The 15,554-nt window shown below is 35.2% G+C and overlaps 2 protein-coding genes across 3 annotated transcripts; one reads left to right on the top strand and one right to left on the bottom strand.

Annotated features, from left to right (window-relative positions):
* Positions 1 to 37: 37 nt before the first annotated feature.
* sstn (stepping stone) lies at positions 38 to 4,738 on the bottom strand. Its single transcript, XM_074103017.1, has one exon. It carries the CDS (start codon positions 4,570 to 4,572, stop codon positions 2,887 to 2,889), a length of 1,686 nt encoding a protein of 561 aa, XP_073959118.1. The 5' UTR covers positions 4,573 to 4,738; the 3' UTR covers positions 38 to 2,886.
* Positions 4,739 to 5,080: 342 nt separating this feature from the next.
* On the top strand, positions 5,081 to 14,194 carry LOC141438939 (mitochondrial pyruvate carrier 2-like). 2 transcript variants are annotated; one of them, XM_074103015.1, is made up of 3 exons: positions 5,081 to 5,340; positions 5,426 to 5,466; positions 12,333 to 14,194. In XM_074103015.1, exons 1-3 carry the CDS (start codon positions 5,256 to 5,258, stop codon positions 12,627 to 12,629), a joined length of 423 nt encoding a protein of 140 aa, XP_073959116.1. In that variant the 5' UTR covers positions 5,081 to 5,255; the 3' UTR covers positions 12,630 to 14,194. The 2 variants fall into 2 exon arrangements, with proteins under 2 accessions (XP_073959116.1, XP_073959117.1); XM_074103016.1 differs by lacking the exon at positions 12,333 to 14,194 and adding an exon at positions 7,262 to 9,143 and having other exon boundaries at positions 5,084 to 5,340.
* The last annotated feature ends 1,360 nt before the right edge of the window (positions 14,195 to 15,554 follow it).

Here is a 15,554-nt window from a genome sequence, read left to right as displayed (position 1 = left end):
GCTTTATTTATTAACCAAGCGAAAACAAATACAAGGAAGATAGACCAACAAATAAAAACAAGATATTTGATTAAAATTTATTAGATACACATCTGTGCCTTGAGCACAATTTACTTACAATAAACAACATATAAAAATATCTAATTTTTCATGCCCCGTAGCACATTTGCAATTTCATTGCTACAATATCCAATTAAATATAAAACTACATCTAAGATACTCTAAACAGTAATTCTAAAATGTCGTTTTGTACGGACAGAAAAGTTAAAATGCTTGGCAAGTTTTGAACAGGCTGATTCACAGTGTACATCGAGTTGTGAAAAAAAAAGAGATATTTGAGATTTTTAAAGATTATATAGATTAAAATTTAAAGCAATCAAGGCGAAGGGTACACTGGAATTAAAACAATCACAATTCTACAGCAAGATGATAATGTTATCAATTTTATCGCTATCACAAGTTAAGGCAATTTTAAAGCCTACTCGCCAAGAGTTGATAAGTATTATGAAAACGTATTGGAATAGCGACCGTCGCTAAAGTATCCCAAACTGTATAACGGGCGTTGCTTATCACCGCGCGCATTGAGTTTCGAGGTAGCTGGCGTGCATTTCTATCAAACGCGCGGACGGGTCGGCGAGCGGACGGGGCGGTCACTTTGCCATTCCGTTCTGGAATACACTTAGAGTATATTGTTGTTTAATCTTATTGCTTTTATCAGTAAAAATAATTAGCGGGCCACATTGTTAATGAGTTAACCCCTAATTTTAATATCTTATCAACTCTTGGCTAACAGACTATAGTTATACACTGTCAATATTATGCGTAAGCGGTGGGCTTCGGCATTGCACTTAAAATTAGGATATGACCTTACATAATCGTGAAGTACATAATAAATTATTTATTACGATATGAATCCATAATCTAATCAAATTTATTGTCATTGATCAACAATTTACATATAAAATTCAGTCTGCGTTCCAATATCAATAGACTGATAGAAATGCAATCCTTTGTACACAATGTGTTCAGTCTCATTGGCGTGATAAGAACAATGATACATCATCACAAGGCTTTATCGGCATTTCTCATAATTATACAACCCGTTAAAAATTAATTTAGAATATTTCATTAAATCCATAAATCTGCTGAAATATTAATAACATTAGTTTAAAATCTTAAGCCGAGTTTAGACTTGCAAGAAAAATCGTGAAAGTTGCATTACATTGCGAGGCCATATAAAGCCAACGAGTTTGTAGTGATCAATCGAGCGCTGCAATGTAATGCAACCTGCACGATTTTTCTTGCAAGTCTAAACTCAGCTTTATACTCCGTTCATCCACTTTCCATGGTTCCGGTAGAAATCCTTTAAAAATATAAGTTTACCTTTGTACATATATCTCAAAGTCTGTTAATTGTGTTGGTTTCTTTATTTTTGAATTACCTTTACCTACTCTTGAGTTTACATGCATAAATTTACTCCATTAAATGTTTTTTAGATTCTTAACTGGTTGATAAATGTTTCCATACAAAGATTAATGAATTAATCAATGTTTAGTGTATCGCGACAAACGCGCGAATACATTTTTTCAACCAAAAATTACCAATAAAACCATTTTATAAGGGTGTTCAGTTAATTTAACCCATCCACCTGCCGAAATATTCCAGATTAATTTTAAAACACCTTGTATAACCTGATAAGTAGAGAACGGATTTGAAGTAGCGATTACATACAAGTTTAATATGGATAAGACTAATAAAACAAATAACATTTATTGAATTTAATTATCTATAAGATTGTATTGCAGTAAGTAATTAGATCACTGTAAGATAAATAAATATCATTGGACACTTCACACCAATTGACCTAGTCCCAAACTAAGCAAAGCTTGTACTATGGATACTAGGCAATGGATAAACATACTTATATAGATAAATACATACTTAAACAACAATAAACAACATAATATCTAATAAATAAATCTATCTATCTAACCACAAGTCATATCCATATTAAACTTGTAACCGCTGCTTCAAATCCGCTCTCTACTGATAAGTATAAAGGTTTAGATTAAAAGAGAGCAGGCTGCCTGATATTATTTCAAATTTGACATTCATGCTTATCAAAAAAATATGTTTGATTTTCATATGACAATATTTAATTTTTTGACACTTTCTTTCAATGACAAAAGTAAAAATATGTGTCAAATATTTTCAAATAATGTAACTGTTAACTAATTAGTATAATTTTTGATACCCGCATTTGTCAAACTCTGATTTATAAAATTAATAAATGTTACATTGAGATAGTTGCATTACTATCAACTGGTCCACAAGTTTCCAACTGGATAATAAAGTATAACATCGACTAGTTTTACTCACTCAATGTAAAACCGTGTGCTGCCTCAAGTTGCATGGACTATGCCTAAAAAATAGGCAATTTATAAAGATCTGGATTCCTTACCTGACTGGCATTATCTTTACGTCTATCATAAGTACATACTAAAGAACTAAAACTATATCCCACTGAGTGAACACATTTCCATTATTTATCAAAATTTCAGTACATAGAATAAGACTTTAAAATGATGACAAGAATATTCTGTCTAGATTGGCAATTAATCATTAAAATAAATAAGATTAGTAAGCTGCTGATTATAATTAATTCTTTTCTGCCATACTGCATAGTATTACAGATTGCTTAATGGCAGGGCTTTTATAAAAATTACATATTATGACAATTGGATGGGACTTTTTAAGGACTTCAGATAGTTCTGTCTTTTAAAAAATCATCTTTTGAGGAAATTCTGCCATTCTTTTTTCAACACAGTTTACCATTAAAAGGTAACAAGGATGGCACCAAATCTATCTAATTCAGTTTTGTATTTATTAGTTGCTCTGTCCTTGCCAATGCTCCTGAGCATAGTGTGGTAACTCCATTGGCAATTTATTGTACCCGGCATGCATTGGAGCCGGCTGCGTTTTCGGAGGCCCCCCTTGTCTAAACTTAGTAGAGTATTTATAAAAATCAGACATTTCAAAGGGCTTAGTTTCCTCTCTATATGGTATACACTTACCCTGTTCAATAACTGTTAAATTTTTGGGAGATTCCACATTTGAAGATGTCGGTGACAATACAGATGGACTGTGAGATTGATTAGGACTTTGCATAGCAGAATGGCGGCCCGAAGAAATCATGATCTCATAAGTCTGCGCATTGCCTATACTTGAAGTCCGTTTCAAACTTGAACTCTTCTTCAATAATGGTGCTTCTGCTCTGGTTGGTGAATCTAATGAAGTTTCATACCACTGCTTCTCTCGAACTTTAGAATCTTGAGATAGCGGCGAGAATTTATTCATGCTTACAGAATCAAAATTGCTTTGGGAATAACCTGACAACTGGCTGACAGGGCTCAAAGCATCAGGATATCCCCTTCTATCGTGTACATAATCATCTGTTGATACCTGCAGAGGCATGTTCATAGGTCTTGCGTTGTTACGTTCCCGCAGTGGTAGAGTATTTGGTACAGTTGCAACTCGTTCCATTGGTACATGTACTCGGTCTATTTGCTGTTCTTGAATATCAGGTTGAGATCTATGTTGGTACGCAGGTAATGGTGGTCTATGATCTGTGATATTTTCTAAATGTTGATTGTAATCACTGTGCGAGGTTAAGTGGTAAGTTTGAGTCCTTTGCAAAGTATTTCTACGTGTGCTTTCGGGTCTTCTCTTGGATTGAAGTTGCATTTGATGGTGATGCGACATTGCACCTAGATGCTGACTTTGTGCTTTTAGATGTGAAGCATACTGGTACAAAAGAGCATTATTCCGCATCCCATTTTGTGGCTGCATTTGTTGTGGAGTTATTGTGCTGTGAGTATAATGGGTGGTAATATCAGGATGGCTTGAACTGAAATGGGTCTCCCGCAGACGGGTCACATTATGGGCCTCTGGAGCATTATTGTAATAAATTTTATTCATATACTCAGTTGTCATTGTGTGATGTCTGTAGACAGGTTGATTGATATCACCATGCATATTTTCACTAACTGGCTCATGACGACCTGCTAAAGCAGGATAAGTGTGAGATGTGTGAATGGAAAAAGTTTCCGGATTTCTCTCTTGCGGTGGGGATGGGAAGAAGTTTGAACAACTGGTCTCGGGACGCCTTATGTGTCTTGGATGAGCACTTTTCGTGGACATGCCTGAGATTGAAGGCGTTGACAGTCTGTGAGTCAGGTTTTTACGTAAATTTTGCTCTGACTCATGTAGACGCTCGCCTGGACCCATCCTGAGGCGCCTCGAACCGTTATCAGAACCGTCTTGAACGTCATTGCCATCAGTTGACCTGTCGACGCTTCTTATGCTATTTAACCTTTCCCTCGGTACTTCAGGACTTAGAGGCGCCTCGGGCGGCATGATACCCGTCAACTGAACTTCTTGAACACATAATTTATACAATTCCTCGTTCTTTGTGGCTAGAAGTTGCTCCAATTCCTTCTTCCTGGCTTGCAGTTTCAACAACTTGTCCTGCTTATCAGAGTGTAGGTCGCTACCCATCGTGCTCGTACCCATATTCAAAATATTAACTCAAACACAAAACACATCAGTGGACTGATATTCCAACATAGAAATAAACAAAAATCACTGATTAAAGTAAAATAAACAAAGAAAAACGTAAATTCTACGGCAATGACACAACACGCGCGGCCATGTTTACCACAGATAACGAGATAAAGAAAAGTGACCCTATCTATCCTATATAAAAATGTACTCTGTGAAAAATAAAGAAAAGAAAACGAAGAAAGAAAGTAAGAATGAGAGATGTTACATTCTAACGAATAAATCGAATTTAGTAAAATCATATTATCCAAGTTAATCTAAAAAGTTGAGAATAATATCTCATTTCAACAAAGTTAAGTACGTAACGACGTAACGACTATCATGTATATTAATACATGATAGTCGTTATTTCTCTGCAAAGAACATGCAAAGAAATTTAAGGCTATCTTATTCTACTAAACTCTAAACTAAACGCAATGAACTGACAATGACAGCGATCCGATCAGAAAAAAAATATTCAGAAACGTCACCAACGTCATATGCTTATCAATTTCAAGGTTGCTCCACGACCGATTGGAGTGATCATGTAAATTTCCTCCCAGTACAAAATAGAACGTAATTTCCCAGCCCCATACCCTCCACTCGTACCTCAACCTAACATAAATTCAAAACTTTTAAATATATAACCAGAAAACATGTCTAAGGTGTACAAAACAGTTATCACTGCGTGCGATAGATTCGTCCCAACATCGCTACGTCCGCTATGGAACCACGATGCTGGTAAGTTGTAAATTAATATATTTCAACGTGATTTAGTATTACATTCATATAGGAGACGATTTAGCGTGTTTTCTTATTATTTAAGGACCGAAAACTATATTCTTCTGGGCCCCTGCCTTCAAATGGGTAAGTGAATGCGGATATAATGAAGGTTGATCTATTATTATGCTGTAACCTTGCACAGGGGCAACAGTACATAAATCCACCATATCTATACGACTACTTTGTTTATCCTCAAACTACCAAATTGCTTAATTGTTAAAACTAGCAAATTTTACAAAGTTTCAAGGGATTATTTATAAATAGGTACAAAATGCAACATGTTATCTATGTTATTTCTAAAGTATATAAGTCTTCTTATTATGTAACATTTCTCTTATTTGTCATTGAAAACTCATTGGAATATTTTAATGAATCATTATGATTAATTTCTTAGTTAGGCACCTCTTACATTTGTCTTTTTACTGCATTATCCTGTTTCGTTTGACCATTATTTACTGGCTTATTTTTTTTACCTCTATTGTTTTTTATTTTCATACAAATAGCATCTTGTCAAATATGCCTGATAAGGGGAACTTTTGCATGAGATAATAAATCATTTAATTTTAAAAATATACTTGCATTCAGTGTTGCTACAATTTCAATAAATAAATGATAAATAATCTCTAACTTAAAACTTGCAAGGTTACAAAATATATTTAAAGTATGCTCAAACTTTTATTTTTCATGATTGCCTGTTCACTCTATCTTCCATTATCTACTTACTAACATGCAGCAAAACCAGTGGCGTAACTATACCATCTAGGGCCTGTGGCAAATTCTTTTGATGAGGCCCTATCAGTAAAAATCGTCACGTTGTACTTAGTTTAATTTTAAGTAAATTAAAATACTCAGGTACAATGTTAAAAAAATATTTCTGAGTTTGCGGCCTCTTGGGCCGGGGTCTTCTCGGGTTGGGGCCCATGGCATAGTTACACCACTGAACAAAACTGTTAAAATTTTAATTCATATTATCTATTTTCTGTTAAAAGGTCTATTAAAAAAACTATGTCTATTGTGTCAATATTCTCTTCTTATATTTTTAACTAATAAGATTAATAAGAAGGTATGAGATTTTATTGCATGAATACCTTGTATTCTAGAAACACAAAAAAAAACCTGTATTCTGGTCTCCTCTGTCACAGATAATAAAAAAAGACAACTTTAAATTTTGCACAGATCTGTGCCTAAGCATATGAAAGGATAAAAATGTTTTCATTTACCTGTGCAATTAAGAAGTTAGAAACATTTGCCTCTTCACTTTTCATAAGCCCAGCTGTTGTATAATTTGAAACTTTTGAATTTTTTTTTTTCCAATTTTTTTGTTTTGTTTCAATTGTTGTATGTTTGTCCTCTTAAGTTCTAGCACACTTTATAAAGAACAATTCAATGGTGAGAAATGCCAAACTCTGAAGCACTATTAACTGCCCTCAAAGGCAAAAGGTGGTATCACCAAAAAAAACACATTTGAGTTATTTATACCATTATGTATGGTGGCAGAATGAAAATATTAAACAGTTTTCAAATAAATTTGTTTACATGTTGGAAGCATATGTTACCTTTTTAAATGGAATTATGACAGAATATGTCATGCTCAGTTGATAAAGCAGTTATACTGAGCAAGCAAAACAGACCAGGTAGTCAACCTTTTCATTCCGCAACTGTATCTTAAGACCTTCTGCATCATATGGTATAAATAACTCCAGTGATTTTTTTGAGACGCCGCCTTTTCCTTTTTGAGAGCAGTATATATTTGTTTTTAAAAGTTAGGACTTATGAGGTTATTGTACCAAACCATATACCATAACAAATTCACATGTGTCACAACTAACTAGTCATCTGTCATGTCACAGCCTTGTCTCATGTCTAATCATCCTTTCAGGGCTTGGTGCTGGCTGGTTTGGGTGACCTCAATCGGCCCGTGGAGACCCTTTCCCTCCCCCAATCCGTATCCTTAGCTGCTACCGGTATTATATGGTCCCGGTATTCCCTCGTTATCATCCCTAAGAACTACAGTTTGTTTGCTGTGAATGTTTTCGTAGCATGTACGAGCTTGTACCAAATCAGTAGGGCCGTTAAACACGCTCAGGCGCAGAAGGAGAAAGCTGATAAATAATGATTATGGGTACTAGGCATAGTTATGACACTGGTTATTCCTGGCACAGCCTTACAAATAAATAGTAGTACGACTTCTGTTACAATTGTATGTGAAGATGAGACTGAGGTGTTATTACACTCAGTACTATAATATTCAAAAGTAAAGCTAGCTCCGTAATTAGAAACCTGTTATACTAAAAGTCTTTGTAAAACGATAAGACTTTAAATATATTGTCTCACTAAAGGCTCATGAAGGCATAAACTATCACTGTTTCAACAAAGAATGATGGAGCATAAAATGTTGCTTTATGTGTTTTAAGATATGCATAACACCTTAGAATCTGTATCACATTATCTTTATGCTAAACAAATAAGATATAAGATAGCCAGAGTAACTAATATAGAATAGTCAGGAGTTACTGGTGTTTCTAGTGAATTTATATAACAAATCTCAGTGGGTTACAATTTATGATAAGCTATTTATTTATTTTACTTATTAATTGTGAAACGGAAACATGCTCTCGAGTTTAGTATTGTGACCTTATTTACTGGGTGCTTTTGCCTACAAAAATATTAAAAATATAATTATAATAAAAATACCTCATCCGGGTTTTACTTGAGAGTCCATCAGTCTTGAGATTTTAAAATACCGATTTCTCATAGTTGACCTGTTGTTACGTCTACACAGATTAGTGTTATCATCTACCATTATGCTATGATTCTGTGGATGTGCGTTATGTATGACCCTATTAACTTTAGAAATGTATACCTAAGTAGTTCAATTTTAATTATATTTAGCAACTTATAAAAAAAATGGTGAAAACTAAAAAAAACATAGACAAAACGTACGTCTTGTTAAAAACTTTTAGAATTATTTTACGTTAAATGGGTACCGGGGTAGCCAGTTAAAATAAATACGAGCCTGTGATATATCCTGTGTTTAGGGTTACCAACATACGAAATTTCAGGACATAACCGGGATTTAAGATTTTTACAAAGAAAAGTTTCAGGTTGCACTCACATGCATTGCCGTACCCGTACGTAGAACGAAATTTAAAATTTCGATGACCGAACTAATTTCTCTGCTATGCTAATGCTTATGCTAATTAAAACAAAATAAATATGAAAACCGGGATTTAATCTTCTTATTTCAAAATTGAAAATACAAATTGAAATATAGATGCACAGAAAAAACAGAAAAATAAGACCATCACTGGGAATCGAACCCAGGTCCTCGGTAATCCGTACCGCGTGCTATACCGCTACACCACTGATGGTCCACGGATGGATGACCATCAGTGGTGTAGCGTATCTATATTTCAATTTGTATTTTCAATTTCGGTTTTACGGGATGACCGTAAAAGTAAAAATTTGGAATTGAAATAAAAAATACAAAAAGATTCCAAAAAACCAATCATAATTCTTATTTCAAAATAAATTCGGGAATATGTGCTAATGGCGTAGAGCTCTGTTTTGTTTTGACCGAACTCGGTTATTTGATCGGTCCGGTAAGTGGTAACCCTGCCCGTGTATACATCTTATACAATGTTGCGATACATATCATTACATGTGTAAAATTACTGTGAATCATTAAATCGATATTTTTTTTGTAAAATGTTGTGTATTTTTGTAATGCCTTTACTGAACAATATATTGTTTTGTTTAAACTGTTATTTTCTTATTTCTTTGCCTTATTCTATTACTAACAGTGCAATTCATGCCTTATTTCTTTTTAAGTAGGTCTCTTCTCCAAGCCTTCATCTATGTAATTAGTTCAAATAAGTAGGTAATACGAAATGTGTTCATAGTAGGTAGTTTTTTTTTTTGCAAAATTCATTGTGGCAGGTTAAAAGTTTATGATAATAAATGCCATTACTTTAACTTTAGGCTCATTCTATCTAAAATGTGTACCTACTGGAAGTCTCATCATTCTTCAAAATATAGGTAAGTAACTACCTATTGTGTAAGACAAAAAACACTATACCATCTAGGTAAAAATATTGAAGGTCTTGGATCTCTGCAAAGTACATAGTAGTAGTATTAAGACAAATCGATTAGATAAAGATTATGTTTAGAAAACAATGTAACACTATGTGATGTACCCATCCCGTACAGACTTTATTCTCAACTGTATACAGCTATTATAACTAGGAAGGTTTTAAAATAGGTAAAGAAAGAAGAATACAGGAGATACGAAGAAATAGTAAGTAAACCATGATTTTTAGCATGCTTACATCATGCATGCCTTGCGTGACGGGTTTTGCATGTACCTAGTTAACTAAGGACGGGTATATATACTTATAATTGATATCGTCACTACTTTGAAAAAATCTCTTATCTAAAATCAAAAGGTCAACAAAACTGAACCTTGACGTAATGTTCATAAAGTTCACTCAGTAAAATTATCTATTTTGAGCTACGATTTTGAGGTACGTGTTTTTTTAAGTAGTGACGATATGCATAATTATATATTATAATACTATATATTTATTTATAAATATAGATAGCAACATTGTGTGGTTTTAGTAAAAAGGCAACACCAAACGAAATTGGAAATTGTTGGGTTGGATTATGTATAACGTGATCCAGCCCATTTCATTACCTACCCTTGTCTAAGTAGCAAAGCGCTTTTCTTTTGGCTTTGTGAGGTTTAGATACTTAGTAGAAGTAGTATAGTAATTAGAATTTTGTTTGTTACTAATGTATATAAGTAGTGATGTAGTTTAACCACTTTAATCAGAAACGTCCATTAACTCAGGCACTTGAATATTTTTTTTCGTTGTGATAGTACTAATTAGCATTTTTGAGTACCTAAGGGCCGCTGCGGACCGACCGCAATTAAAACTGACCATGATTGACTCCAACCTATCTCACCTGATGTTGAATGCAGATGAGGCCAAACGGTGTGTTCCCACTAGTTCCATTGGCAGTACTATTATAGAACTCTATTATAGTACCTACTGCTAATGGAACTAGTGGGAACACACCGGCCAAAGGTGTATATCACTGGATTCTGTGCTATTTTAGAATAGAATTGAAATCGTAAGGCTAGAATGCAATGCAAAATGTAGGTGCCACTCGTAATAGACCTATGGCAAGAATGCCCAGTCAGCAAGCAGTTTAGGTAAACCATTGCCAATCATTCTGGCCGGTTGATATGTGTGTGACTATAAATCTGGAATCTGTAGGCGTCTGTGGCCCGCTTAACTGTAGTGGTGCAGTGCCGTGGCACAGTGAAGCGTGCTGGGCCCATAACCTAACAGTAAAACAACACTGGGCGGTAAGCACAGACTAAATATCTAATACATTATGCGGAAGACACGCGACCGAATCTCCGCAGTTGGTTTCATGCTTCGACGTATTCGGCTGAAATTGGATTCGACAGAAATTTGGCGTTATTATTATTATCGTACGGCCTTTCGAATGTTAAGTCCGTTATTCGTAATCGTTCCGCAATTTGGTTACGTATCTATCTTCGGTATAGTGTGCAGAAAATAGATATAAAACAGTGCTTATAACTTTGTGAACAATGATAATTACTCAACTGTAATATCTGTAATCCATAGAATCGGAGCAGGTACGATTTTAATATTAAAAGGAGAGCGAGATGCGGCTTGAATTTCTAACTTGTAATACATGTTTAGAAGCCGTGGTGGCCTAGTGGTTTGACCTATCGCCTCTCAAGCAGAGGGTCGTGGGTTCGAACCTCGGCTCGCACCTCTGAGTTTTTCGAAATTCATGTGCGAAATTACATTTGAAATTTACCACGAGCTTTGCGGTGAAGGAAAACATCGTGAAGAAACCTGCACAAACCTGCGAAGCGATTCAATGGTGCGTGCGAAGTTCCCAATCCGCACTGGGCCCGCGTGGGAACTATGGCCCAAGCCCTCTTGATCTGAGAGGAGGCCTGTGCCCAGCAGTGGGACGTATATAGGCTGGGATGATGATGATGATGATGAATACATGTTTAGGTAGAAATCTTGACTAATCTTGCAAGTCGAATTTCACCCTTCTAGGGATCGCATTGAGTTAAATTGTGATACAAATTATGTACCTACCTAATTTGGATGACAATTACAAGTACAGTCAATAAAAAGCATAGCAAAAAACTTAAATTAAGTATAAATTTATAAATTAACCTTATTTCCTAAAATTTACCTACGGCAAAAATGTGACAAAAAGTGGCACCTTCATTCAATTTGTATGACAGTTTTTATAGGATTTACACTACAAAAAAAAAAACAATTTCTTGCGTATAGTTACTTACTATGAATTATGTAAATAAGCTTATCAGTCCCCACCCCAAAAACATAATAATTATGTCATTCAAACTGTTAAATATTTAATATGGTGTAATCGAAACTAAATCTCCCACATTGGAGATAATAAATGTATGACGCGATGTTCTGAAATAATTACCAAAAGACAACTTGATTAGCGGCACCTCTTAATTTAACTACTTTTTTGCCGTTTTGTTTATTTACTGCTTTTAATAGGGAGCGGTTACGGTGCGTCCCGTATTGTCCCAGAATGTGATTAAAGTTCTAAAAGTCGGACTTCACAGCAGTGGCAGTTAAAAATGGATTGTGTGAAATGATTTTGTGTCACAACAGAACTTTCTCCAGTCAATCGTTTTTTATTGTATTGCTAACTAAGATGGTTAATTAACATGATCTAACTTTTTGATCTGTGCCCATGCTCAACAATAATGTACGCCTGGATAATTCGTGTCACTGTCACCCGTCACCCATATTTAATAATGAGAGCGCGTGCATTATTAAGTCGTACATTACGGGTCGTACTTTCAGGGACGTACATTACCGGATCCCGTCTAACCGGAACCTACAATGTTTCAGGGTTTAGTAATGACATCTATTGACGAGTTCCGTCGCCCCATCGAGAAGGTATCACCATCGCAGTCAGCCTCGCTCGCAGCCACTGGCATCATATGGACCCGATACTGTTTGGTGATAAAGCCTATTAACTACGCTTTGTCCTTATGCAACTTCTGCTTAGGCCTGGCTAATGGAATACAGTGTTTGAGAGCTTACAGTTACCATAGAAATAAACCGGTTGAACAAACTGTGGAGGTTAACGAAGCGGTTGAGGTACAAAATAAAATACCTGATAATACTACAGATAAAACTAATTAATAAGAGGAATAGAAAAGTAACGCAGTCGTCGTCTGAAAGAAAGAAAAGCAGCTGGTCTAAGTAGCAAGTGGTCTAAGAAGAAACTGGTCTAAGAAGTAACTGGTCGTAGTACCAAGTGGTTTAAAAAGTGCAGTGACCGTTCGTGAATTTTAATTCTTTGACCCAAAGTCGACCGGAGCTCCTATTCCGCGTGGCTGAGGTGCTTCGCGGCTTGACGCAATTCTAACCTAACCTATAACCTATATTTTTTAAGTTTTCAACACAAACGGGTTCGGATCAGTTGCTTTTTAGACCACTTGCTACTTAGACCAGTTGTTTCTTAGACCACTTGCTTGTTAGACGAATTGCTTCTTAGACCTTTTACTATTAGACCAGCTGCTTTTTAAACGAAATTATACTAACACATACCTTTATACCTTAGCTTAACCCATAGAGGCCATAGTTAAACGGCTCTTAATGTAACGATACCGTTATAACTAAACCAATAGCTGAGCCTTTACGTAAAGAAACTAGCTCATTTAACGTATCGTTAAAATAGCCAGCAGGGCTAGTACGAAACTCGAAACTCGAAGTTCGTGTCATGCGGTCCCTCTGACACTTATACTATTTAATACAAGAGCGAGAGGGACCGCACGACACGAACTTCGAGTTTCGAGTTTCGTAGTAGCCCTGCTGGTCCTTAATGAGCGAGCCACCTCGCGGGGCAGGCACTTTCGGTGCGATTTTGAGCCCTTTGTAGAATATAATCCTCATGCGCTTGCCTCGCGAGGCGGCTCAAGCGAGTTGCTAATAGCCATCAAGATCCACGTCTTATCAATTCACAAGGAGATTGGGACGAGACGTGAACCGCAACTTGTATTATTTCTCAGATTCTGCGCCTTTGCTCCGCTCCGCTGTAATCGAAGCGTACCCTATTAAATCGAAAATACAAACTGAGACGTGGATGCACAAAAAAACCAGAAAAAGAGACCAGCGCTGGGAATCGAACCCAGGTCCTCAGCAATCCGTGCTGCGTGCTATAACCCCTACACCACCGCTGGACAGGAATTTAGACACGAATTTTTCCTATGCATACATATCTCAGGTTGCTTATTTCTACTACGCTAGTTATGCAATACGTTACTTATGTCGATATGGTTTCACGGGATACCCGTAAAAGTAACAAATTTGGAGTTGAAATAAAAAATACAAAAAGACTCCAAAAAACCAATCATAATACCCTATTAAATTTTAAAGGATACGCTTCGATTTAAAGTTTAAAGGATATTTTCCATTTTTCGTGCACAAAATAATTACTCATTTAATTTGAAGGTGACATTAATTGTGTCAATGCGAATGCGGTACCTATTCGAAACGATTAAAATGGCCCTAATGAGTTTTTTTAGTTAGTTCTATATAAATTCACTGTAGATGTAACATACAAAATGGAGTCTAGAATATCTGGCAATTTATCTCAAATTGTATGTATAAATTGCCTCATAAAAATAATTTAAATAGAAACATAAAAGCAAGAGATAAGACCCACCGTATCAGCACTAAAGAAGCTTGCTATAACAATGATTTGACGCTAAAAAAAGAACAAAGTCTATTGACAAAATTTACATAATTAGTTACTTAATTAGATACTCCTACTTACTTATTTTGCACAAAAATATAGACTGAGTGAATGCACTAAGCCGACCTTTTGGAAAATGTACTCCACTAAATCGAATTTATTTTTAAAAATGTTTTCTGCCTTATATTATTTACCTACTTAGTTAACCTGTTAGGTTAATTCTTTAAATAAAAAAAAATCGAATTTATTTTTTAATTTATCATGAACTTGCCAAAATTCGTGCCTTGGGGAAATTTAATAATGATGGAATGGTTCTAGGTCGTATATTGTACTTATTTAAATAATTAATTAGTTAATCTAATTAATAAATAAGATTGCTATTATTATACTACATATTTTGCAATTATAAAAAAAATACTTTTCTCAAGGCAAGTCTAACTTATATCACGCCATTGTAAACGAATTTACTTTTGTTAGTTCGTCGAATAATTTAACATAATACTTAAACAAAACTAAATCGAATGTTACATAATTAGTTTATGATCCTAAGTGTTTGTTGTTTTGTATGTTACTTTGATTTCAGGTGTTTTTTTAATCATTAAATATATTGTTGCAAAAACTTGTATACTTATTTATAATTAATTTCCTTTTACTTATGCCGTTTAAGTCTGCAAGAAAAAATCTTGCAAATTGCTTTACATTGCGTCGTTCGATCGACGATTTCAACTAGTTCGCTTTACGCTGCTTTAGTTCCGCTTTACTACAATTTGCACGATTTTTCTTGCAGATCTGAACTGTGCTTTAAGTTGGTAACTACTTCGCCAAACCAAATATACAAGGTGTTAATCAAATCACCTGAAAGTAGTTTGTTCAGTATCGAGAGCAGAATCGAATACTCTATAATTTAAAGCATGTTAAGTGTGTCTTTAAATCATGGCTTTACATCCCTTTTTTACCCAGCCCAGAACTAAAACCAGTCAGTAATGGCCAGTCTAAAAGTTACGAAAGCACCAATGCCAATACCAATTTAGCGAGGTGACATACTATTTAGATAATTGAATACTGGCCAGTTTTGGGTTAGGCTCGAAAAACTCACTTTCCCAAAACGTACACTTTCTCTAAAAGTGCACTTTCCGCTAAATGTACACTCCCAATTGGGGCAGTTTTTCGGAAGGTGCACTATTTCAAAGTGTACTTTCCCAAAGCGCACACATTTCGTATATGTAAGTACATTATTCACGCCAACAAAATGGTAAAAAAGGACAAAAAAAATTTTGGGTACCTATCATATACAAAGTGGGGTTAATTTTTTTTCGCTCCAACCCTGTGTGGGGTTTCGTTGAATAGGTCTTATAAAAATGGTAGGGGTC

This window comes from Choristoneura fumiferana, chromosome 20, assembly GCF_025370935.1.
Source record: "Choristoneura fumiferana chromosome 20, NRCan_CFum_1, whole genome shotgun sequence".
Lineage (NCBI taxonomy): Eukaryota > Metazoa > Arthropoda > Insecta > Lepidoptera > Tortricidae > Choristoneura > Choristoneura fumiferana.
This window is presented reverse-complemented; position numbering and strand designations above follow the sequence as displayed.